At 45.1% G+C, this 25,012-nt stretch overlaps 1 protein-coding gene across 3 annotated transcripts; it reads left to right on the top strand.

Moving 5' to 3' along the window:
• Nucleotides 1-1,847: 1,847 nt before the first annotated feature.
• Nucleotides 1,848-24,285, top strand: KIAA1958 (KIAA1958 ortholog). Of its 3 annotated transcripts, XM_088534741.1 has the most exons (5): nt 1,848-2,988; nt 3,329-3,349; nt 5,124-5,159; nt 7,712-7,746; nt 23,078-24,285. In XM_088534741.1, the coding sequence occupies exons 1-5, from the start codon at nt 1,848-1,850 to the stop codon at nt 24,119-24,121; spliced, it is 2,277 nt and encodes a 758-aa protein (XP_088390867.1). In that variant the 3' UTR covers nt 24,122-24,285. The 3 variants fall into 3 exon arrangements, with proteins under 3 accessions (XP_088390867.1, XP_088390869.1, XP_088390870.1); XM_088534743.1 differs by lacking the exons at nt 3,329-3,349; nt 5,124-5,159; nt 7,712-7,746 and adding an exon at nt 12,999-13,013 and having other exon boundaries at nt 1,848-2,981; XM_088534744.1 differs by lacking the exons at nt 3,329-3,349; nt 5,124-5,159; nt 7,712-7,746 and having other exon boundaries at nt 23,076-24,285.
• The last annotated feature ends 727 nt before the right edge of the window (nt 24,286-25,012 follow it).

Genomic DNA, 25,012 nt, shown 5'->3' with positions numbered 1-25,012 from the left:
TATAGATAATAACTAAGGCTCTGGGTGAGGGCTATGTGTTGGTAACTGCTGGTTTTCAACTGCTGAATCTGTCCAGGGTCATCTTCTGCAAATTACCTAGCCAGCTGAGTTTGGTCATTTGCAGGCACAGTCCTTAAGAATTACACAAGGGGATTGTCATTTCCTACCTCACATATGGACTCCTAAGTATCCCAGTAGTGGGACCTGTCTGGTGAGATGGTTTTGTCCAGTCTGTCTTGATGTGATTAGTCTAGGACTCTACAGACATTTGATTAACTGTGTCTCATTTGCTTATTTGGTACTGTATTTGGTATCTCATTTGGTAAGAAAAAATAAAAAATATTGCAGTAAAATACCTGAAAATACTAAAATATCAGAATAATAGGAAAACGGGTATTGACTAACTCAAAGCTGAAAGTGTGTGGAATACAGAGCAAACATTTTAAGAAAAAAACAAAATAAAATATATTTTTCTTAACAGTAAGGAATCTGTGGACAGTTTACTGCAGAAAGAGATGATTTTCAGTGCATACTAGATGACCATGTGAATTTCAAAACGGGGCATTCCCACTGAAATGTGTTGTCTGGACTTTGGGGGCACCAGCAAGCCACAGTGACCCAAGTGAAGCCCCGTAGGGCCCTTTTCCACCTTACCAAAGCCTGGTCCTCATCTCAGCCCGGAGATGAGGCCATGGATCTGTGCCCCGTGACGCTGCAGAGGTGCCGCGCTCCATCCCTGCCGTGGCCCAGTCCCTGCCCAGCCACAGGCCTGACTTCATCCCTACTCAGTCCTACATCACCGCGGCGGTGCCCAATTCCCAGGCAGGAGATGCAGCTGCTGTGCTCCCTTGTGCTGCACTGGGGCAGCCCTACCACCACCAGGAGCCCCTCAGCCCCGCGGAGATACCTGCTCCCGCAGCATCATGGCCTTCAAGCAGGGTCTAGGCAGAACAAGCACAGAAGTACCCTGTCCTTATGCTCATTTGCTTATCAGAAGCTTACTTTTGAACTTACGTACTATTTTGATATCAGATACATTGGAAGATCACTCAGGGGAAAACACAACAAAACCCCCCAGATCTTTCAGAGTCCGTTAGAAAAGGTCATGTAGGTGCAAACTGAACTTTGCCTCTTCCTTGAGCTCCACAAGGAGCTTCTCCTTGAGCTTTTTGCAGCTAATGGGTGTCAGCATTGCTTAAGAAAGAGTGAATTTGTTTTGTCCTTATATGGGAAAATAAAGTTTTCAGGACTTCATGCTAATAGCCTTGAAATCTGTTGAAAAGGGGATATCTGAGACATTTGAGAAATATGCATAAACAAAATAAAGTGTCATAAATATTCAGGGGATTTTTTGACTTGGTGCTTGTAAAACAAGTTTTGCTTTTTAGAAAAATTTCTATGATCAGAAAACAGAGATTTTACTTAATTTTCATCCATTAAGCATAAAGACACATTCACCAGCTTTTCAGTTGCCTTTGGATTTTAGTTGAGATTTTAGCCTCATATTATACTGACCCAGACAGTGAAGTTGCTTGTTGAGGACGGCGTTTGACGGAGTTCTCGTTGTGTACTGTGCTGGTATCTCTCCCCTTGGGCATGAAGGTTGGTTTATGGGCAGAGTGAGGGCAGAGACTGCTCCAAAGCAAGTGCTATGAGGAGTGCACATGAGATGAGGATAAATGGCCTTGGCCAACCTTGTGCATACAGCATGCTTACCTGCACGGCTCTGTTTTTGCTTTGGGGCCGCTCGGGAGCGGGGCTTTGCTACGTGCCTGGAGGCGCGCGAGCTCTGACCTCGTTGGTGTCTCTGGTTGCTTTGGCAGGAGGGACCCTGCTGATCCGGCACCATGGAGGACTGCCTGCACACCTCCTCTGAAAACCTGTCGAAGCTGGTGAGCTGGGCCCACAGCCATGGCACCATCTGCAGCCTCATCCCCAACCTGAAGCACCTGCTCTCCGAGGGCGCGCACGGCAACCTCACGGCCATGTGGGGCTGCAGCGCCGGCCATGCCTACCACTGGCCCCTGGCGGCCACGTGCCGGGCCGGCTCCCAGGAGCGCGTCTGCTTCCAGGACAGCCGCAGCTTCAACTCGGACAGCCCCAGCATCATCGGGGTGCCCTCGGAGGCGCAGGCCAGCCCGCTGGAGCGCTACCCGGGGCGGCCGGGCAAGGCCAAGCTGGACTGCACGCGCACGCGCGACTCCTGCGACTTCTCCTACTGCAGCGAGCCCTCGGAGCTGGGCGAGGCCGTGGAGGAGTACGAGGACGAGGCCACCCTCTTCGACATGGTCTGCGAGTCCTCCGTCACCGACGAGGACAGCGACTTCGAGCCGCACCCGCAGCGGGCCCCGAGCGCCTCGCGCAAGCGGCCGCCCGCTGGCCTCTGCCCCGCCGCCCCGGCCCTGGCGGCCGACGAGGGCGGCGGCGAGGTCATCGTCAAGAAGATAAAGCAGGAGCTGCCCGAGGACTACTACATCGTGGCCAACGCCGAGCTGACGGGCGGCGTCGACGGGCCGGCCCTCTCGCTCACGCACATGTCCAAGCCCAAGCCCCAGGCCCACTCCAGCGCCTCCTACCCCTGCCCGGCCAAGCCGACGCCGCTGGGCGCCCCGGCACCCGGCGTCGACCTCGACCCGCCGGGCGCCTCCGCCTCCTCGCCCGTCCTGCCGCGGCCGCCCGCCCAGAAGCCGTCGCGCGGTGCCGTGGCCTCCCCGGCGCGGGGGGCCGGCCCGCAGGCGCCTGTGAGCAGCTCCAACACCGCCGGGAAGCCCATCAGCATCCCGCTGTCCGCCCTGCAGCTGCCCGGGCAGGAGGAGCCCCCGGGTGCCGAGGACGCCCCGCTGCCAGTGCCCAACGCGGCGCCGGGCTGCGAGGCGGCGGCCACCTCGCCATCGCTGTGCACCGAGCCCGAGGTCAGCTCGAGCCAGCAGCAGCCCCACGCCGGCCTCGCCGTGCCCGCCGAGGCGCCGGCCGCGCCGGCCGTGCCAGGTACGGGACCCGCGGGGAGATCCCCGCGAGGCTGAGCGCACAGTTCCCCCTTCGCGCAGGGCTGCGGGGAGGCGTTGTCTCACCAAAGAGTAGCTGGGGACCCCCTTTCTCCTCCCTCTCCCGTCCTGGAGGAAAATTAGGATTTGGGAGAGCTTACGTAGGAGCGCCTGACAAAACTAGGCATTGGCATTGTCATTACGAAAGCCCTTGTGTGAGACGAGCTTTTGGGTGGTGGGCGCAGGATGTGGGAAACGGGGAAACCTTTGTACGCTGCGTGTGAGGAGTGTAGGGATGACAGAGCCCCGTGGGGCCGTTAGTTTGAGAGGTCAGGGAGAAGCAGTCTTATCTGCAACAACCGTGGGTCATCGGGGTTGATATGGGGTATTTGTGTTCATTTGGGCTGTCAGAAAAGTGATGTTGGGAATGTAGAGAGAAGATTATCTGGGGAGAAGTTTTAAGTCTTCATTGCACAGGATCCCTGACCCATAAATCAGAGCAGCCTGGAGCGACTGGAGAAAGACAATCATAACGCTGAAGTTTGAGGACGCTTAAGTTTAACCCAAGATAAAGATTTTCCCTGTTCTTGGGGCAAATTCTCCTGTAAAGTGCCCATCATTTTTTTTTCCTGTGTGTGTGTTGGCAGCATTGTTAAGGGAAGAATATCTTAAAAATAGCGTACTTCTGTTGAAGGACTCTCCTGTGCTGGTCCTTCTCCAGAAAAACTCAACGCTGGCCATAGACTTTGTGAGTGGACACCAGCTTCTCCAGTGGACTTGCCAGCTCTCCCTGGTCCCTGGTGCAGACAGGGCTGGCTCTGCTCTTCTTGGCCTGCCATGCCATCCCGGGCAAGAGGTGAGGGCAGCGGGGCCCTCGGTGCGCTGCCAGGGAGTCTCTGGTCAGGCAGAGCAGAGCCAAATGCAGAGAAAAGTATTTCTGGCTATCCACAGTCCCTGTGTTAGCCACTGCAAACCCACATTTAACAGGGATTTAACAGCCTGACTGACACTGCAGTCCTGGCACCTTGAAGCCTGGTCAGACATTTTTAAATCTAGTAAAGCTATTAATCAAAAAGAGCTTTCAGATCTTGTTGACAGAGAAAATGCTAGGCATAATAAATACTTTTACTAGGTAAAATCCCACAGAGCATCAGAAATTAGAGAAGGTGGTCTTTGTCTTTTTCACAGCTGAGCAAATCACTCTTTCTGAGTCCTGTGTGGCTACATCTTTGACACGATACTTCATGGTAGCTCAGTGGTTTAACATCCCGCAAGGAAATTCCCTTAAAAAACTTCAGATAATTTAGAGCTGATTCTGCTAGGCTCTCTGTGAGACATATGGGATGCCAAATGCCAATCTGTGTTGCATGGAAAACTGAGGTTCTTCAGTTCATTGCATTTCATTGCTGTATATACCCGAGGTGGTTTCTGCCATCCTGCTCCTGTGACCTGCTTGTTCTCAAACTTGCAAGCTGGGGCATGTGGTTGCCTACAAATCTAGGTAGAATATGGCTGTGTGCATGTGTGTTACCTTTCAGAGTGTTCAGTTTTCAACAGACTCACTAAAAAAACCACAATCCCCTCCAAATTGCTATTGCCAGAATTTAATATGAGTTAATTTAATTACCAAGACCTGCAGCAGTCTTATCTTTTAGAGCGCTCTTCTCTGCTCTCAGAAGCCAAACCAGTTATTCCTGCTCAGAGTCAAGCCTCTCAAGAGTGGACACAGAGGCACACTTTCACATATACAGTTTCCAAGTCAGGGCTGGTCTGCATGCAGTGAATCATCATGAGGGCAAAGTGAGTTTGCGCCTGCCTGAAACTCACTATATGAACCAACCCTAAAAACCTCACAGTGCTTCTTGGAAAGACAGTAATATTATCTTGTTTTACTGCCCAAATAGCAGTTCAGTCAGTTAAGCTCTCAATTCTTTAATTTACTGGTTTGCTCTAAATGTTATGCATTTCCTCTTTTCAACCTACGATAGTGTTTTAATAAGCTATTATATACTATTCCCAGAGGTCACCGCATTTCAGGAAGGGTAAAATGCGCACCTAAAAATTGTTACTCGTGTCAGTGAAGTCTTCAATTTCAACAGAGCTGGTTCATTTCAGGAAAAAGTGTTGGCCTTGATTAAGATGTGATCCCCAGAAAAGTTTCCGATGGCAAGCTAAGTTATTAAAATACATGGTTCTGCACAGCAGATTCCTGCAGGTCTGATTAAAGATTTCAGTACAAGGTTGCCTCTTAACAACAAGTGATTTACTGGGGGTGGTATGCAGTATATAGAATTTGAGTGATCCTGAACTACAGCAGCAGGTTTATCCTATATGGGAATGTTTCTGTTCTGAGCACACTTAAACAAGGACGAATATAGTTCTTTCTTAAGACAGGGCAGGAAACAAGGGAACCCATGCCTTTTGTTACTTTTTAGACTTAGTGGTAGTGCTTAGTGCTTGACAAACAAAAAATGCGGTTGGAAATGATCAGGGAATTTAAATTCTGCCTTGCTCCTACAGTGTTACCTAGCTCTAAAATAAGATAAGAAGTTTTATTGCTGTTTTTTCTCCTAAAATTGTTCCTATTTTTTTGGTCAGAAAAGAAGCACAGGGCTTTAGGCACCAATAGATGCCACCTGAAGGAGTAAGTGTCACTTCAGGGTAAGAAGGATGGAGTTTACTGCAGAGGAAGGCAAGTTTTTTTCCTCAGGGAAGTGGGTGTCACTGTTTAAGCAGAATTGCTGAGGTGTCTATGAGGAACACTCATCTTTCTACTGATGACTGAGAGCAAACATGCGTTATGTATTAGTAAGAGAGTGCCACAGCATGTCTCTTTGGTCCAACATGTGCTAGACCATCACTGTAAGTACAGGAGCAAAGACATCATGCAGTGACACTAGAAAGATTGCAAATCCATATGTACAAATTCTGCAGGACAAAAGAATAGTCGCTATGGACACAAAACAAAAAAAAGATTCTGATGACTAAATGAGACTAAAAGTATGTCAATTCTGTCACAAACCCATCAAATCATGCCCTGCAGGTACCAGCACAATGTCAGCATTGAAATCCATAGCTGAATTTGCCGTGGTGCTGAGCAATGTCTTAGATGCTTTCCACAGAGCTTGGAAAGGAAACAGATGGTCCTCGAACACCTTTGCTTTATCAGTTAGTGCCCTTGTGCCAAACAATGCCCTTGTGACCAAGAAGGCCAGTGGGTTCCTGGCCTGCATTAGGAGGAGTGTTGCCAGCAGGTCGAGGGAGCAGAGGTCCTCTCCTCTGCTCACCCCTGGTGATGCCACGTCTGGAGTTCTGTGTCCAGTGCTGGGCTCCCCAACACAAGAGGGACGTGGAGCGACTGGAGAGAGTCCAAGAAGATTAGGAAACTGGAACATCTCTTCTATGAGGGGAGGCTGAGAGAGGTGGGGCTGTTCAGCTTAGGTAAGAGAAGACTGGAGGAGACCTTATTAGTGTGTACGAATATTTTAATGGAGGATATCAGACAGGATGGGACCAGACTGTTTTCAGGGGTGCCCGGCGATAGGACAAGAGGCAGCAACCACAAACTGAAATACAGGGAATTACACCTGAATTTGAGGAAAAAAAGTCTTGACTGTGAGGATGAGCCCTGGAACAGGTTTCCCAGAGAGGCCATGGAGTCTCCATCTTTGGAGATACTCAAAATCTGTCTGGACATGATCCTGTGCAACGTGCTCTAGGTGTCCATGCTTGAGCAGGAGAATTGGACTAGATGATCTACAGAGGTCCCTTCCAACCTTGTTCGTTCTCTGATTCTGTTTCACCATGTCCCTCTGCTGCAGTTATCAAATCCTATCCAAGTGTTGAAAGTGTGCAGTGATGAACGGTGCCATGGCCTGCGCCGGGGCTGGTCATTAACCTTTCTGTCTTTGAAGGATTTATGATGTCTCAGCTCTGAGTTCCTCCCTGTCCTTTTATTTTCTTTTTGGTGTGTCAGGACCCCAGATCAATAGGTAACATACTGATGTCTTGGTGAATACCTGGTTTTGGTCCTATGCTCTCATCACTGGCATAGTGCTAGCAGGAATTGCAGCCTTTCAGGTTCGGTGTGTGTCTAAGGTGGGTTGACTGACTGTCCTGCTGTGTTCTACTGTCACTACTGGCAACTGTGGCTGTTCGTATAATGTCAACTTCCCATCTCCTTTCCTCTATCTGAGCTGGTCATTATAAAGTATGATATATCTAGGGGTTATTTTATGTTGGTGTAGGGAATTTAAGTAAGTAAGTGGAATGTTTTTATGTATTTCTCAACAATCGAACTGGGATCTTTTTCTTTGCTCTGTCTGTCTCTCATGTGTAGGTATAAATCAAATGGGAGCTGAGATCCTTGCACGATCACAAGACTCAGGGATATGAGCATGTATATGAGCATCAAAATGTTACAAGATGTAAGGGAGAAAAAATCCCACAAACCGCATGAATTTCCATTACATATAGGTTTATCTTACATTCTTAAATCACTATTACAATGCAAGCAAAAAAACAAGAGTGTCAGAATGCACATTACAAAGAAGTGGAAGAAAAAAAAAGCCTTTTTTAAAGGTATATAAAGCATAAGCCATATATATGGAAGGGCTAAATTAATCCCTGTTGTAATTCTTCTAAGTCCAGTGGAATTGTGCCCAGGATGAAAGTAACACAAGGCAAAAATATCCTGTTAAAGAAAATTACGAAACATTTTTTTTAAGATCTCCAAGAACTCTTAAAACAATTGCTAATAGATGTCTATGTTCATAATTTACACACCAAGATTGATGACTTTTGGTGAGAGTAACTCTTGCAGCCTGCCTCAAGGGACATGTTGCTGAATGCGGTCAAATGAACGATTAAACTGTTTCAGGAGTGAGACACTCTCTCAGCACTAGAACAAAGAGTTTGGAGCCCGCTGGTAAATCCTTAGGTCCTTAATTGATTTCTATTTCGGCTCTATTTCAGCTCCAGTAGCTGAACTAAAAATGATAAGTGCTAAGCTACATAATTACAAAATAACATAGCACCTTTTTATAAGTTGCAAGGGTCTGGCTTATTTAGAAGGAGAAAATCAGATTGTCTGAATCATCACAGAAAGGAAGATAGCAAGTTGATTAACCACCTTCTGCACTGCAATTGCCTTCTGATCTTGCAGTGTGGGCTTGCCTGGAACACTCATGCTGTTAATTGTCTGTTCTCAGATAATCCTCACCTGGGTCAAGAGCATGATATGCACATTTTAAAATTTGAAATTGTGAAACTATTGCTGCAATATGGCAGCATGTTTTATGAAGCAGTTCCTAAGGAAGTATTTACCAAGTTACTAATTCTTGCAGATGAACTCTGAAATGAAGATTTACAACCATTTCAAGTTTCCACACGCATTTTCCAAAGTTGAAATTCCCTTTAGGCACAGAAGGCTCGTGGCAGATGCTGCAACCCTGAAGATCAACCATGGACTTGTAATGTAGAACATGTAATGTTCATGCTGTTCTAAATAGTAAGTATTTATCAAACGAAGCAACTATGTATACAAACATTAGGCTGCTGCTTTGCTTGATTTCTGACCATGTTTTTTTATTTGCCATGGATCTCCCCTGAGTGAACTCCTTGCAGTACCCCGAGAAATCTACTGGCAGAAGTATTCCTGTATGTGCCTGTATTTTGGAGGAGAACATTCCTGTGCGTTGACACTGAGAATAGGCTCATCCAGGAGACGTTTGGGGATGGGTTTTACAGTGTATGCCCGTAATAAAAGATGTGCAGACCCGGAAATCCAATGTGTGGAATAAAGATATTTCCCATGCAGGTGGTGGAGGCCTCTCACCTTTGCCTAGAAGGAAGTTGAATCCATTCCCTCAGAAAGCTCCACTATATCCATGATCCAGCAGTTCTTAAGGATTAAACCTGTAGAACACTTTCAGCTTGGCTCCAAAAATGGTTGGGATTTCTGAACAAGAAGAAAATTTACACTTCTTTTAAATAAATATTTTTGGTTTAAAAAAGCATAAAACATCCATTGCTAAAGAAGATGGTGTGTCATAGTGAAGGAGAAAGTGGCCATTTCAGTAAACTGTTGTGTGCTAAAGCATCACTGCTCCCTTCCAAGCCAGAAACTTTCCCTCCTCGCCATTGCCCCAAATAGAGGCAGAAAGACAAAAGGTCAGAAGAAGAAGTTAGAAGCCAAGCATTTCTTGCAAAACCGCTGCAAACTGAGTGATCTGGTGTTCCTTTTGCTAAAGTATATCTTAAGCGAACTTTATTCTGTGTAAAACACTGTATTTTATGAAACTGATATGTAAAGGAAGAAGATAATGACTTTATTGATTCCAACTGTCCTGAAAACATAAGGAGATGGCAAAGAAAATCTTGGAAGTCTTTAGGAGGCACCTCTTAATCTTGGAGAAATAGAAGATCATTGAACATGATACTTTTGATCAGACAGCCATTTTTTTGTGTGGTCTTTAAACTGTCCTGTTAGAGTGTGAAGCTGTTTTCATCTTACGATTTATGACATTCTAAAGGAAGAAAAGAGAAGAGGGATCAGGTTGGGCTCTTCAGAGGAGATGCAGTACAGCAGCCGAGGGTAGTGCTCGAGGGGCTCAGACATACACTTCTGCACTTCTCATGAGTCTGTGTCTGCTGAGACAGGAAGGGAGCACAGGACCTGTCCCATGAGGTCAGCATGATTTCTGGAAGTGTATTTCAGTCTGGGATGAGGTGCATAGTAAGCATGGCAGCTGAAGAAGTATTTCATATATGTGTGTGAGGTTAAGGCTTTTAATAGCAGCAGTAAACCTTGGGGCAAAATATTTTCACCTGTCTTCATGATGGGAACATGCCGTTTTGGCATAAACTGTTCCGCAAAACTAGCACACATGACTTTTCAGTTCTATTTTCACAGAATCACTGAATGGTTCATGTTGGAAGGGACCTCTACAGATCATCTAGTCCAGCCCCCTGCTCCAGCAGGGACACCCAGAGCACGTGGCACAGGGTGGCATCCAGGCGGGTTTGGAAGATCTCCAGAGAAGGAGACTCCACAGCCTCTCTGGGCAGCCTGTTCCAGGGCTCTGTCACTCTCACAGGAAGGAAGTTCTTCCTCATATGGAGTTGGATCTTCCCGTGTTTCAGTTTGTCCCCATTACCCCTTGTCCTGTCACTGGCCACCATCGAGAAGAGTTTGGCTCCATCCTCCCTACGTTTTCCTTTCAGGTATTTATTGATCAGATCTCCTCTCAGTCTTCTCTTCTCCAGACTAACCAGGCCCAGCTTGCTTAGTCTTTCCTCATGCACAAATGCTCCAGTCCCTTAATCATCTTTGTGGCTCTATGCTGGACCATCTTGAGAAGCTCCATGTCTCTCTTGTCCTGGGGAGCCCAGACCTGCACCCAATACTCCAGGTGCGGCCTCGCCAGGGCTGAGTAGAGGGGCAGGATCCCCTCCCTTGACCTGCTGGCAACGCTTCTCCGGATCCGGCCGGGATCCCATTGGCCTTCTTGGCCACAAGGGCGCATTGCTGCCTCATGATTAACTTGATGTCAACCAGGACTCCCAAATCCCTCTCTGCAGAGCTGCTTTCCAGCGGGGCTACCCCTAGTCTGTCCTGGTGCCTGGGGTTATTCCTGCCCAGGTTCCTGTTCAACCTCATGAGGTTCCTCTCTGCCTAACTTTCCATCCTGTCCAGGTCTGGACAGCGCAGCCCTCGGGGGTGTTGGCCACTCCTCCCAGTTTGGTGTCATCTGCAAACTTGCTGAGGGAGCACTCTGTGCCCTCGTCCAAGTCATTGATGAACAAGTTGAACAGCACTGGGCCCAGTACTGACCCCTGTGAGACACCCCTGGCCACAGGCCTCCAACCAGACTCGGCCCCATTTATCACGACCTTATTTTCCTCATAGATTATTTTTTTCTCCTCTCACTAAGCTTGTGCTATCTTGCCATCTACTTTTTGTGCTTTCAGTGCAGCTAGAATCTCCTTTAATGTGAAACAGGCCGATAAAAATTTGAGTGTATTTTATGTCCATTGAAGCAAAGTAATAATTCTGAACACAGAAAACCTTGTTTGAATTTTTTCCAGTGCTTACAAAGGAAAACAGAAACATGGTGACAGATAATTTATCATGACTGACAAAGCACAGAGCAGTCTTGCTAGAAAATCCTGGAAGCACTGAAATATGGTTAAATCTATTTTTTTTCCCCAATAAAGTATGCTTAAGTGAAGCATATATTTAGTCTAATTGCTGAACGTGTTGAACTAGACTGTTAAACTGGAGCCTCAGGAGTGAAAGTGAGTGATCTTTTCTTCTTTAGTGATTGTTTCTTGTTGGAGCGCTTTGCAAACTGCTCACACAAAAGCTTCTTCTGATGCTGGTTGTTCTGCCTAGCTTGAAAGGGGCCAGTGGCTTCTGTGGGAAATATGTGCAGAGCTGGATTTTTCTGTCCTCGGTGAAACAGTCGGCACTTGTCTGGAGCCAAGGGAGGGTGCCCTGCAAAAGGGCAAGCTGCGGCTAATGACAAAAACATGATGTAGATGCAGCAATTCCCAGGCCCAGGCTCCCACCGAATCCTGCCCCTGGTAGGAAGCAGGAATGGGGAACTGGCACTTTCCACATTGCATGTCCTGCCCAAAACGCTGCTGCTGGTGCTGCAGGCCTGGTCAGTTTGTCCTCGGCAGCCGTGCTCGCGCTCATGCTCATACTCAAGCGTCTGCAGCTCCTCGCTGCTGCGGGAAAGCGGTGCGCACCGGAGAGTGTGTGAGCTCTGTGCTCGGCCCTGCCAGGAGCAGGGAGCCTGCCAGGGAAACGAGGATCAGGCCTTTTAAAAGACTGAGGCCAATCACAAAAATGAGCAGCGAGTTACTGACCTCATGAAGGAGCCGTGCAGGCTCAGCATCTTACTGCTTTTTTTCTCTGTGCAGGCTGAGAGATCCTAGGCAAACCTGTAGCCACTTAACATTATGTGCTGTTATTACACCGTGAAGCTGTAAACTGTACGGGCTGAGCCAAATTCCTTGCTCTCTGCCGTCTCCTTTCATTGATGTCTGGTTACATTTTCTTAAATCACCAGGTGGGCTCTTCAAGTGGGTCTATGGCGTCTTCTTCGGTGTGTTTGCTACACAGCCGTAGACAGCCGATTCCTTTCGTTGTTTTTAGGGATTGTTTCTCAGTGCATTGTGGTAGCAGAGCGCATTTTTAATGAGAAATGTGAATATGGCATTTATTTAAAACAGCGAGTCCAAAGGAGCAATCTCAGAGTGCAGACGAACGCTTTTCAGTAAGTGCTATGTTTAGAAGAGGAGAGTCTCCCCTGCAAGCCTGACATGTTTTTTTTTTGGAGATTAGGGATACTGTTGAGCAACTCTTTACTGAAGGAAGGGTGCTCTGTACCCATGTGTCAAGTTTTATTCCTCTTGGAATTGTGTTAGTACTTCCATCAGCTTCATAATGCTATGGTTTGCTCATTTGATGTATGAACTGAGTTGGTCATCTGTATCGCATGCCAAGGCACTGTTTAGATGGATTGAATGTTTTCTAGGTGTTCATCTGCCTGAAAAGGCTTACCTGAATCCAGGTGTAATGCTGTTATTGGTTTGCACAGGTTGTCTGCAGGATCAGAGGCCTTGGATCAGAACAAAAGCACCTTCAGAGCATCTTTGAGAAGTAGTTTGGTTTGCCCTCTGCTCAGTCATCATGATTCTCAGTATTTGTAATGATTTTATGTTGATGTTTTATGTAAGTAAAATTAGTGCATATTTTCCCTGTAGAATATGCCATGAACCTACTATTATGTATTTGCTTTATATTGCAATATATTATGTATTATATAATATATATATAAGTGTTATATTCCCTTCCATGGAAAAACATGGTGAATGATAAGGCACAGACATAATGACTGATAAGAACTGAGCTTAAACCCCTGGGTGACACATCCCCCCGGAGCAGAAGCCATCCATCTTCTGGGAGCAGAAAAGCAGGATTTCCAGAGGGCACTTTCCTGCAAGGAGTCTTTGCGAGATGTTAAAAGGGCAAAGGCTGAGGCTCCATTCTGCTCGGCAGGGCTTCAGTTTCAGGCTGAGGACCCACTCCTCTTGCAGAAACCTTTCTCACAACTTACCCAAGTTAAAGCTGAGTGGCTTGGGGCGGTGACTGCAGATTATGGCCCCTTTCGACAGTGGTTTTGGGGGCAGCGGGTGGTTATTCTGCTTGCTTGTCCCCAGAACTGGCTGTGCTGGTGCTCACGGCCGCTGGTAGTGAGTGCCTTGGGCTGTAGACTGCAGGCTTTGTGTTACCTGCTTAATTATGGACAGGCCGTGAAGCGCTTTGGCTGCATCCGTAGTGGTTTGCTTCATTCTGCTGCCCTGGCTGCTGCCTGGGTGCTGTGGTGGGCAGGATGGCTCTGGGAATGAACCGGGAAGCGTGCGGGTTCCTGCACGGAGGTTAATTTCATTCCACCCACGACTCGGAGCATTCCTCCTCCGAATGTTGGAGTCTCCATCCTTCAGGCATGAAACTGTGGGGATTTTTTTCTGTCATTTGTTCTTAAGTAATGTACATACAGTACTCATCCTACTAATCATTTGGCGTTTTGCCCTCTGTGCTGACTACACGTCCGGGAGACAAATTGAGAGACAGGGAAGTTATTCTCCATTTTTTCCTGTATGCTTTGCGTTTTGCTCATTTATTTTAACTGTCTGTAGAAAGAGACAACTTCTTGCCTCTTTTCTCTTTCCTGATTTCAGATAGCCCTCAGAAACCTTACAGTCTGTCAAACAAGCTGTCCCATATACCATCCAGTTACAGAGTTGTTACATACTTCTTATTCGTGCCTAAATATAGTCATAAATATATATGTCTGTAATTAAAACCACAAAACTTTTGCCTATGTATGTCACCTCTTGCAACTATTATGTGATGCCATTTTTAGTATGAATTCATTCAGGAGCAGGGGAACTGATTGCTCATATACTGTTCGGAAGAACAGATTATTTTTATGCAAATAATGATACAAACAAGACTGGAAAAAATGGACAATACAATAGTAGGAGAGAGATAATAACAATATTTTGAGCAGTAGAGAGGTGTGTGCTCTGTACATGTGTGCATAGCTAGAAAAGGTTTGGAACTCCTCAATCCGTTTCAAGAGATTTCATTCAAATAGAGATGCAAAACGCAGCTGAATATCTGTTTTATTAGACCATAGTAAAGTAACTCTAAGCATGTATTCAAGGACCAAAAACACAAGTTGTTCCATGAGCAGCAGACAAATGAGGTCTAATTTTGACAAATACCTGCTCTCATCTCTTAACCCTCCTTTCAGTGCAGCATTTCAGGCTGTTCCCAGGTCTCCAGGGACTCCTACCCTGGCAAATGCCGGGATGTGCGTGGCTGGTCTGGAGCAGAGCCCCGGCCGGGGAGGGTCGGATGCAGCTGCCAAGCAGAGCAGCCAGTGCCTCAGGTGCCTGGTCTTTCCTTCAGCTGGGGTGGTTTCACTCTCTTCAGCTCTGTTCTCTGTTTATTCACCATCAAGCTGGTAGGAACTTCATGCGTTTGAACTTCTTCCTGCTCCAGATACGACAAGAGTTGTGTTTGCAAAGATTTAAGTGAAGTTCAAGTGCACTGGGGTGTTCTTCTTTTGGAGTACATGGAGAAGTACAAACTGTGAGCACGGGCTGAAGGCGGAAAAGAAGGCTGAAAAACCCACCTTAGAAACCATTTTGCTTTTAAGTGTGACACTTGACTCGTTCTTGAAAATCTTGTAAAAAGATGGTCCTTAAGTTTTGCCCTCTGACCAAGTGAGGATGCAAGAAATATGTGCATTAAAAATGTGCATAGCTTGCTTCACTCATACTGGAGAAGAAACAGTGCAGGCAGCACTGACAGAAACTGCAGAAAAACAAATTAGCCCAGTTGGGCAAAATTGCCAGGAATTTCAGAAATTCAATTTCACTTGCAGGCTCTGCAATAAGTCAGTCTGAATCTGTTGCTTTTTGAAATCAAAGGTGGTGGTGAGAGAAGAGGCATCGAAGTGCAGATCTCCACGGAGCACATGCTGTGCCCTGTGTCACCAAGACTCAAAGGCAGTGGCTGCCTACACGTGTTACCCGTTACACCTGCAGCAGGTAACTAACGCGCATGGAGCAGAAGAAGGTACCCTTGATTCATTACCAACAGCAGTGTAAGAAAACAGAGAGAGCAGTGTCTGCGGTCTCTAATAAGCAATATATCTCCCAAACACTGTCAGCCTTTGTAGAAAGCTCCACAGCATGATTTATTACATTAATTACAGACATGAGGGGCTCATGTTCCTAAGCCTGAAACTGCAATCATATTCTAAACGTGGTTTAAGAATACACTTTGGCCAGGAGTAAAGTGCAACCTATTATGATTAATGTAATAAAATATTTATTACATACCTTTTTTTGTTTAATAATTCTCTACTTGGCATCCCAGCCAGACTGCTTCATTCCAAAACAGTGAAACACAATTAGATTTCAGATAATGAAGATCCTCCTCAGCTTTTTATCTTTCTCTTTAGTGTTGTTCTTATTTTTACATCCCTTTGTTCTGGTTTTCCCATCTTGCCTCTTCCTCTTTATTCCCAACCCATATTTCCCAGGCAGACTCTATAGCCTCACTTGTTTCTTTGAGACCTTTTGCACTGCTTTCTCCATTGTGCTTATTAACATTAGATATATAAGCGCCCAAGTGCAATGAGTTTAAAACTACTAGTCAAGAGTGTGATAAGCTCGGGTGAGGCGAGATGATGTTTAAGGAGAAGATCAACCTATAAGGGGGTATGTATGTGTCCTGTTTCCCCTTCACCTTCTGCTGGATTTACAGCTGCAGGCAGATGCTAAGCAGTGACACGACGTGTTATTGGGTTGGTTTGGCCCGTACCAAGGCAGGTGCTCTGGGGAGGTGTCTTTACTCGGTACTTGCTGTGACTTTGCTCCATGTTATTAGAGTGATGGCACAAATGGCCTGGAGATAGGGTTCTCTTTTCACGTTGCTTCTGGTACAAACATTAATCTTGGAAAGACACAATTTGTGTCAAGGATTTCCCAACGTGAGCATCAGTGTCATGCTGTTGGACGGGGTCCATAATGAGCAGGAACAACCTCCACTCAGCGGTTGCTGAGGCACAAAATTCCACTGGTCCAAATTTTCTAAAATACCATATAAATTGTTGGCTGTGGCTTTGAGTAGTAAACCTACTCACTAGATTGATAGGCTGAGCAATCCTCATTTGCAAGAGTTATTTACACACCTAAGTCTAGATTTACAATATGAACATATAAAGGTGAAAACTTATGGGAAATGTTGTCCCTCTGTTTTCTCATAAGAAATGTTTTTTACCATGAGAATTTATATTTTTCCATAGCTCCTGATTATGTTTTGAATAATGAATTCAGTTCAACTAAGGAACAGTTTCTCCAAGGATCATTTTTTGTCTTCCCATTTTGAATTACTGCTTCTTGTTTTTTCTCTTAGCAAGCTTTAATTCTAGTCATCTTACACAGATACATGTTACCTACTCATGCCGTATAAATATGCAAGGACTTCAATCCAGTTCATTTCTACATTTTTGTGAGTATCCTGGAAGCACTTAACTGTGTGTGTTGTTGAACTGATTTGGGAGAAAAATAGTCATTCTGCAGAAAATCTGTGTAAGAAAATCTTTCTCTGTCACCACGAAAGTTAAGTCCTTTTGGAAATGAATTTTTCATTTCTACAGTGCATCATCCAGCTTTCAGGTCTTGGGGTAAATTAGACAAACTATTTTAATTCCTTCTGCTACGGATCATGCAGTAAATAACAGGATACAGGGAACATTTCGCTATGGCTCTAAAAAAAATCCTGGTGAAAAATGAAATATATTTTCCACAGTTAAATATTTCACATGAAGAAAAAAAAAGTGATAAAAAATGGCTTGCTCTTTTCAATTGAAATCAGTATTTTGAATAACTGTGAAGTTAGCCATTACCTGCAGTTTCATTTGAAAACAATTAAAAGATTGTGCTACCAAACGCGAATGCTTAATAAAAGGCATACTGCATTATTCAGTTGGTTCTTATTTATATTTGCTTCACACTGTCAGTAGCGTTTTGCCACTTAGCACTTCCAGCAGCACCCGGATTTTACCAGCTTGCTTGAAATATATAACTTGTGCTCTGAAGGAGGAGGAATTGTATGTTAGAAGTGAAGGTGTTCAAAGAAAGTGTGGTCAGTTATTTTGAAAAGAATGGGGTTTCACATTTTTGGAAAAGCTTTCTAATGTTTTATGTTTGTGGTCTAGAAAGCTGCAAACATGGTTTATATATCCTGTCATTCCTAAAGAATTGTTTTTCTGGATTGTGGTCAATTATTTAAGAGTCGGAAGATTTATTTTACTTTTTTTTAAAGCAGGTAATGGCTAAAATGTAAATATCTGAGAGATCCGATTGGGCATTAAGCTTGGAGCTAAACCTAGTCCAGGTGATTAACTGGGTCCTGGGCAGCTACAAAGGCAGACAGTCTCTAGTCCATCTTTGAAATACATTTTGTCTTTGAACTTTGTTTTATCCCTTGCCGCAAAAGATCTTCTGCTTCTGCTGCTCTCCCCACTGTCCCTTGGGGAGCAGCTGAATCCTCCTGCCGTGGAAGCAGTTCATGATGTTGGGCAGTCCCGGCAGAGCTATATGTATACATATTCTTATGTATATGTATATTCTTGATAAATGGAGGTTGGGAAATTAAGTGGATCTTGGTAGACATGAATTTCATAGCAGCACCGTTGCAATGCAAGGGAAATGCATCCCCTTTTAAGTGGTCATCAGGTCACACCAGAGCCTTGCAGAGCAGCTTCAGATTCAGAGGGGAGCAGGAAGCCAGGGAGTATCCCCCATCCCAGAAACGGCGCTGTAAGGAAGGCGCCTGCGGCCGAGGTGGAACGCGAGGTAGTAGAGCCATGCCGTGCTCCTCCTTTCCCACCAGCCCTGCCAAAATCCAAACTAGGTGTTTGGAAATGAAGATGACATTCTAAATTTTAAAGGTTTGTTTCCAGAACCTTTAGTTTGAAATAGCTAAAAAATAATACACGAGTCAGGTGGGGAAGACAGGGAGTCAGTGCTGATTTAGACTCTTGGTTAATCATTGCTAATATCTTCTTTGTAAGAGATGGATCCAGGAGAACTTCGGTTCTTAATCCCTTGTAGGTCCTGACTCCAAATTTTCTAGGATTTGAGAATGATTTAGTGGCCCCATTAAAATACAGGGAAATCACTATCGATTCTATCTATCTAAAGCGCAATTACTGTTGTGGAAAATGAGGACAAACGGAACACAAGCACTAGGTTCTGAGTGAGCATCCATTTATATTCTGTACCTTGCAAAAATGTACAGTTGACTAAGGCTTGTTTTAGTGAACCCGATTTTTAATTTCAGTTTATAAATATTGACATGGTCATTTACTTGTTATCTGCACTATTTCATTCTGTGTGGAAAACCAAATGCTTCTAAATTTTGGAATCATCAAACTTTTTTTCATTGACGATTTTGCTGGAGAATGTTAACTAAATAGAAGCTTTTTTTTTTTTTTTTGTGAAGAGAATACAACATATTTTACAAAAAGCCTACAGATTTTTCCTGCTAATATAATCAAGTTTAGCAACAAGTTTAACAGCGTTAAACTATACAGACTTTGACTTCAGTGAAATGCAAAAGGAAATATTAATGCTCACATAGGATTTTATAGCAGCGTCAGATGCATAGAGCAAAAATTCAAGAAAAAATACAGGAGCAATTTCTTTTACATTAGCACCCACAGAGGTAAGAAGCTGTTAGATGTCAAACCTAAAAGCCTGATGTCAAAAGAGCTGCCAGGCAGTCACTGGGCTGGTTCCCCTCTCTTGCCAGTGACTCACCAAGCCTAAAGTTAAATAAGTTTCATATGCAATGGCACATGAACTGCAGTCTGTTCGGCCTTAAGAATTTGGAATGTAGTTACTATTGTTAGTTATGAAATAATTGCATTAGAACATGCGTATTTTCCATGAAAGCCCTTCACTCCTGTGCTGTTTGGGATTTGTCCCAAGGAATTGAATCCTTAGCCTGTGGAAAATATGGCATAAATATTCTTGAAGGGCATAGCTCTCCCTGAGTAAAGTCTCCGTTAATGTCAGGGTGGCTCTGTTAAGGCTCAGGCACACTTGTGCCAAGGAGACCTCTTACCACTAACTGTTATTTATTATATTACATACCTATGATGGGAAGGGAGAATGGATTTCGCCACATCATGCCCAGCCTTTTCCCAGCGCGTGCCCTGCTCTGTTGCTGCCCGCCGTGGTGTGGTGCTGGCCGGGGAACTTCATGTGCCAACAGTTCCTCAGTAATTGCAAAGTTCAGAGCCACCTTGCAGAGTGCTGACACTGGGACCACCAGTGCTTAGTTCCAGCTCTGTGAGAAGGATCATCGATGGTTGTAGATTAGCCTGGGACACTCTGGTCCCTCTGGGTTGTCTGTGCTATCCCTGTCAAGTCTCTTTTATCTTTGTCTGTGTTTAAACTGGGGAACACGGGAACTTTTTCAAGATCCTGATCAGGAGTTTGCCCCAATGCCATAATAAAGTGAGACTTACCAGCTTTCTCTCACACAGTCTAGTTTTATTGCAAATAAAATTTTCTGTGGGACTAGGCGTGGATTACAGCTACCCTGCCCAGGAATGGTATGGGAAGCAGGACCACAGGGGTTACAAAACAAATCAATTTAGTTCATCTGTTTCTGGTCCTGGTCTGTAACAGAGTACGTACACCAGAGGCTGTGTTTCTACAAGAATAAAAAGTCAGTAAGCATAGCCTGGCATGATTTTGGTTGGTAATTTAAGACTATTTTACTAACCAAAACAAATCAGACTATAAAATGAGATTATTTATCTGCCCTAGTGGCTAAAAACAAAATCATAGAGATTCTATAAGAAAAGCATATATGACACTTTCCCTCTCTCTCGTCCTCCAGCTCAGGGCCTTTCTAATTCAGAGAAATGGTCTTGTATTTAGTTGCCCCCAGTGGTTTCTCCCTGAGTATGTTTACTCTGAAGGCTTTGAATACCCTGCACCAAGGACTTGGTGCTACCGTGAGCGCACAGAGCAAACAGATCTGTGCAGAGGTCAGGGAACTGGTGCAGGTACCCAGCTGTGCTCTGCAGCTACCAGCAAGACCACAGGGAAACAAAAGAGGGAAAGGGCAAACTCTGCCCAGAAGAGCTTGGTCTCTGCTCAGCAAGATGCAGCATGGAGAGTGCAAGCAGATACCTGGGAGATGTTGGGAACATTCCTGTGCCAGGACAAGAACGTTTGCTGTCATTACCCAGGCCTGGGGATGAAGTCCTGTACCTCAACAGCTTTCCCATGTTCTCAGATCCTTATCACAATATATCTATATTCAAAAATTCAGTGTGATGACATCTGAGGTTGTTTTTGGTCTTGAGTTCTTAGTGACTGAATTATCCTTCATTTAGCCTTTCTTTAACCCTCAGTCTAGGTAGATTTGTCAGTGCAAAATGACATTATACCTATAAAAAATCCTTCTGTAGCGAGCAGAGGTAATGAATGCCAAATACCTAGAGCATGGTACAGTCTTTGGTCGTGCTCCACATTATGTCCTCCAGGCAAAGAAGAGAGACCAGATAGTCTAGATGGGTCTATTACAAGATTTTTAAAAGGCCCATTTTCAGACTGCATCCAAAGGATAATTTTTGAGGTCTCCTCGTCCTGTTAGAGACTTTCATAGAGGGGGTACAATGTTGGGCCCATCTTGAGCAGTAGGTTCATCAAGGATACAAATGGTAGACTAGAGAAGATTATGAAATTATCTGGAGACAAAAAGTTTGGCAATAATAAAAGGTTGCTTGGGTTCCATCTGTGTTGTATGGGAGAATGTGATTAGCATCCACAAAACTCATGTTACCTCTAAAACTGTTTCCACTGAGATCTTGGTGTTTGCAGATGTTAAGATGACTGTTTTCAGCACTGTGATTTCTGCTTGGTTAAATGAAGAAGTAAGGTTTTATTCAAGTGAAAATGCATGTCTCCTTCCTCTGCTATTCTGGGCTCTAAGGAGCTGTCTTACCTGAGAGGCCTGATCTGCCTTTGCTGCAGACGAGCAGCACGCACAGGCGGTGGCAGAGGACCAGCTGGTGTGTGGTGGCTTGTTCACTGGTGCTCTGCTGGCTCCGTCCGTTGGGTTTCCTTGTATCACTGCATTGCTGCCAGGCACCTACAGAGGTGCAGCACTCCCACAGAGTAGTTTGCTGGAGGTTCAGGCTGGATTCTCAGTCCAAACAGATGCAACTGCTAGTGAGGCTGGCCAAAAAATCTGACCCATCATCTTTAACATTTCTCACCCATATTGTGGAGAAACACAGCAGAGGTCAATAAGAACACAGTGTTGCTGTGGTACTGGGGTTTTTTAATATAATTTTGAAGGGTTTTTAATTCACCATGGATTTTATAGCTGTTAGCTGCAGATGATGATTCCCTTTGCAGATTAAGAAAAGGTGCCATAACATAAATGATTGACTGGGTGTCACCGCCGTGTTGTGACAGGCCGTCTTCCAGGAAAGAGCGACTGATGACATGTTTAAAACCAAGCCATTATGTGCGCTGTTGATATAAAGCCCTATTTAAAATGGGGGCTGTCAGTCAAAGTGCTGATTGCTTACACAGCGCTATAGTCAGCGCGGTGAAAAACGTGCTGGAGTAAATGTTTGTTCTGAGCTCGAGACAACTTTGACTTGTTATTTCCAGCCTTAACCTAGCTGTAATAAAAGCATCGATTCCATGCATTGCCACAAGCAGGAGGCTTCAGCGCTATACGTGGCCTGACACGAGCCTGGCCTGACTACGGAAGCAGAGGGAAGTTCACCTGGCCTCATATAACTTTGTGGTGTGCACGTTGGGTGGCAAGTGAATGGCAAGTGTTACTGCAACGGCACCGAAGTGCAGATCCCGGGATCCCTGTGGCTGTCAATGAGGGGCTTAGCGGCAGGAAAGGGACACGCACGTGCGTCAGTGTTGTAACGACGCAGCGCAAAAAGGGACTTGCCTTTTCACCTCCTCTGCTTATTACGTGGAAAAGAGAAGAAGAAAGGTCCGCTAACAATTGCACAGAATACTTAAATCATCAAAATTTTCATTCTTGTTTTTGCTGTTCATTATTTTCTAAAGTCATCAAGGTTTGTCACATTCACGAGGACAGTTCTGCCTTGTGCTGCAGATTGCGTCCTTGTACAGATGGATAGCTGGACATGCCAACAAAATAGGCCTTAAGTACCCACACCACTTAGCACCTTTTCCTTTCTATGCCCCTCGTCTCAATATCGGCCAGAAAATCTTTTGCCATTAACATTAATCCTAATGTTAGGTAGTGATATTTTTTCTTTAATTTATTCTATATTGAAATAGATTGTCTATCATTTTTACTCTTGTACATGTGTGAATTAAACATTATACTGTAGTACTTCTACCTGCCAACCCTGTTAGGCTGTGGGCATTATTTTGTACTGTATATTTGTCTATATTTATTTAGCACTTTAAAAAAATTAGTCTGATTAAAGATAATCCTTAATTTTATAAATATGATGCTTTATTTACTTTTTGTAAACAAACAAACAAATGAAAAATTGGAACCAGTACCACCTCTGGTTTCACAAATGAAGGAATTCATTCAGAGTGGGTTGTCACTTGGACTGGGCCCTGTGCATGGCATTGGAATCCCCAGAAAAGCTTCCTATCTTGCATTTGTTCTAATAAGCAGATTGCTCCTAATCCCAGAAATCTCCACGCACAAAAGTATGCCCCGGTGTCATGATGAACTCATTTTGATTGTTTTTTTGCCGTATTCTAGTAACATCATTTGTGAAACTGAAGTTGGCTTTTCAGTCATGCGACAGGTAGGTAATGATGCTTTCCAGCGCTCTTTGTGAAATTGATTTTTGTTTCCTTTCCTTTTCCTTTCTAAGGAAATTTATTTGGGCAGCGGGCATGTTCCGCAGACTCACGTGTTTTGCTTTGTTCCGCCTCTTTCCCTTCTCCCTCCTCCAGAGCAGGACGAGAGAGCGGCGGAGCTGAGCCGGGAGCAGAACGAGAAGACCATCCGCAGCACGCAGACGGCGCTCCGCAACTTCCGCGAGTTCCTCATCTCCAAGTACCCCTCCGAGACGCGGGAGATCTACGTCATCCCCTGCAAAGAGCTCGACGCCTACCTCGCTTCCTTCTTCGTGGATGCCAGGCAAAAGGACGGCTCTGAGTACGAGCCCAACAGCCTGGCCAACTACCAGTGCGGGCTGGAGCGCTATCTCAAAGAGCACAGGTATGGGTACAGTATCACCAGGGATAAGGAGTTCAAGAGGTCCCAGGAGGCTCTAAAGCAAAAGCAGATAGAGCTGAGGTGTAAGGGGAAAGGAAACAAGCCGCACAAGTCCATGAAGCTCACCTTTGCTGACGAGCTTATCCTGCGCAAAAGAGGTTTGTTGAGCCGGTACAATCCCGAAGGGCTCCTGAACCTCGTCTGGCTGAACAACACCAAGGCGTTCGGGCACTGCACAGGTTTCCATGGGTCCACCCTCAAGTGGGGAGACATCCGCCTCCGCGTGACAGAGACCGGGCTGGAGTACCTGGAGTGGATGGGGCCGGACAACGGCGACGTGACGGCCAAGAGCAAGCGCGGCGGGACGGACTCGCGCGTCTACGCCACGCAGCACTCCCCGCAGACCTGCCCCGTGCAGGACTACAAGGAGTACGCGCAGCGGCGGCCCCCGGCCATGCGCTACGAGGACGCCCCTTTCTACCTGTCCATCAAGCCCGTGGTCAACCTGGCCGCGCTGCACTGGTACAACTGCCAAGCGCTGGGGAAAAACAAGCTTGCCAAGATGGTAAAGACCATGTGCGAGAAGGGCAACATCCCCGGCAGGAAGACCAACTTCAGCGTCTACCAGAGCTGCAGCACCCTCTCGGAGGCACAGAGCAACCAGCTGGTGCTGATCTGTAACAACCTGAGCCAGCAAGCTGCCCAGTCCATGGCGAGCCACCCCAACACCGGCAACTTCATCGTGTCGGCTTCCTACGACTCCTCCTCCGACACGGCCTGAAGGAGGGCTATAAGCCCAACAGTTTATTCCTTTCCTTTCCGTTTCAAGCGTTGCGTTTGTGCCCAATAATACGCATCAACTGTGATTGTACACTGTTCCCCCCGCCTCCCCCAGTCCTCTCAAGTGTTAATTCACTTTATAAAAATATATAAATATATAATATATTTTTCTTCTTACAAATAAGTCAATAGAAATAGTTTAGTAATACTAACATAGTATTTATAGTGTTAATACAAAAATGAAAGGTACTTATGTGTTATGATATAATTGCAGATTTTTAAAGGGCAGAAGTGGTTCTCAGGCAATAGAAACTGCAAGATAAACTGGAAATAATCATTTTCAACATGCACATGTCAGTGAGGGTAAATCCCCAAGGAGGCTTACACATAAATTCTATTTTAAAGTATTTTTTCCAAATTCTTATTTTAACCTCTTATTTTAACCATTTTTAGAATGGAGGAGGCAAACTTGTCACTAGCTGCTGCTTCTTATCTGCTGGCTTGTTCTTGGTCAGCAGGACCAATAAATAAGAGATACATCAGTGACAGTTTGTGAAACCATTTAGAACAATTTCTGTCTAATTTTTGTTTTGTTTCCTAGTGCTCATTTATACTAGTTGAAAAAAGGAATCCCGAACTCAGATAACAAGTATTGTTAATTTTTTTTTTGATGATGATGATGATTTTCAGTGGTCAAAATGTCACTGGCCTTTAGTCTAAAAAGTACTGTTTTCAACCATATGCAAAAGTGTAATGGCAAAAACAACAACACTGTTATATATGTAATATTAACTGTTTAAAGTAAACACTGGTCACTAGTATTTTGTGAGTGTGTATACTTAATGTAAAATCTACAGACTTAGTGACACTCTTTAAGTATTCTGGGAATACA

This window comes from Tinamus guttatus, unplaced genomic scaffold (genome assembly GCF_059628265.1).
Source record: "Tinamus guttatus ecotype Peru unplaced genomic scaffold, ASM5962826v1 Tinamus_guttatus_pri_ptg000596l, whole genome shotgun sequence".
NCBI classification, from domain to species: Eukaryota; Metazoa; Chordata; class Aves; order Tinamiformes; family Tinamidae; genus Tinamus; species Tinamus guttatus.
The sequence above is the reverse complement of the archived record's forward strand: the minus strand, read 5'-3'. Positions and strand labels throughout refer to the sequence as shown.

Bases quoted from the DNA above. Each gene is read 5' to 3' on its own strand.
- KIAA1958 (XM_088534741.1), top strand. From the start codon at position 1,848: ATGGAGGACTGCCTGCACACCTCCTCTGAAAACCTGTCGAAGCTGGTG. The intron at 2,989-3,328 runs GTACGGGACCCG...AGGGAGAAGCAG, and splicing joins GGCCGCGCCGGCCGTGCCAG to TCTTATCTGCAACAACCGTG. The intron at 3,350-5,123 runs GTCATCGGGGTT...GCCTTGATTAAG, and splicing joins CTTATCTGCAACAACCGTGG to ATGTGATCCCCAGAAAAGTT.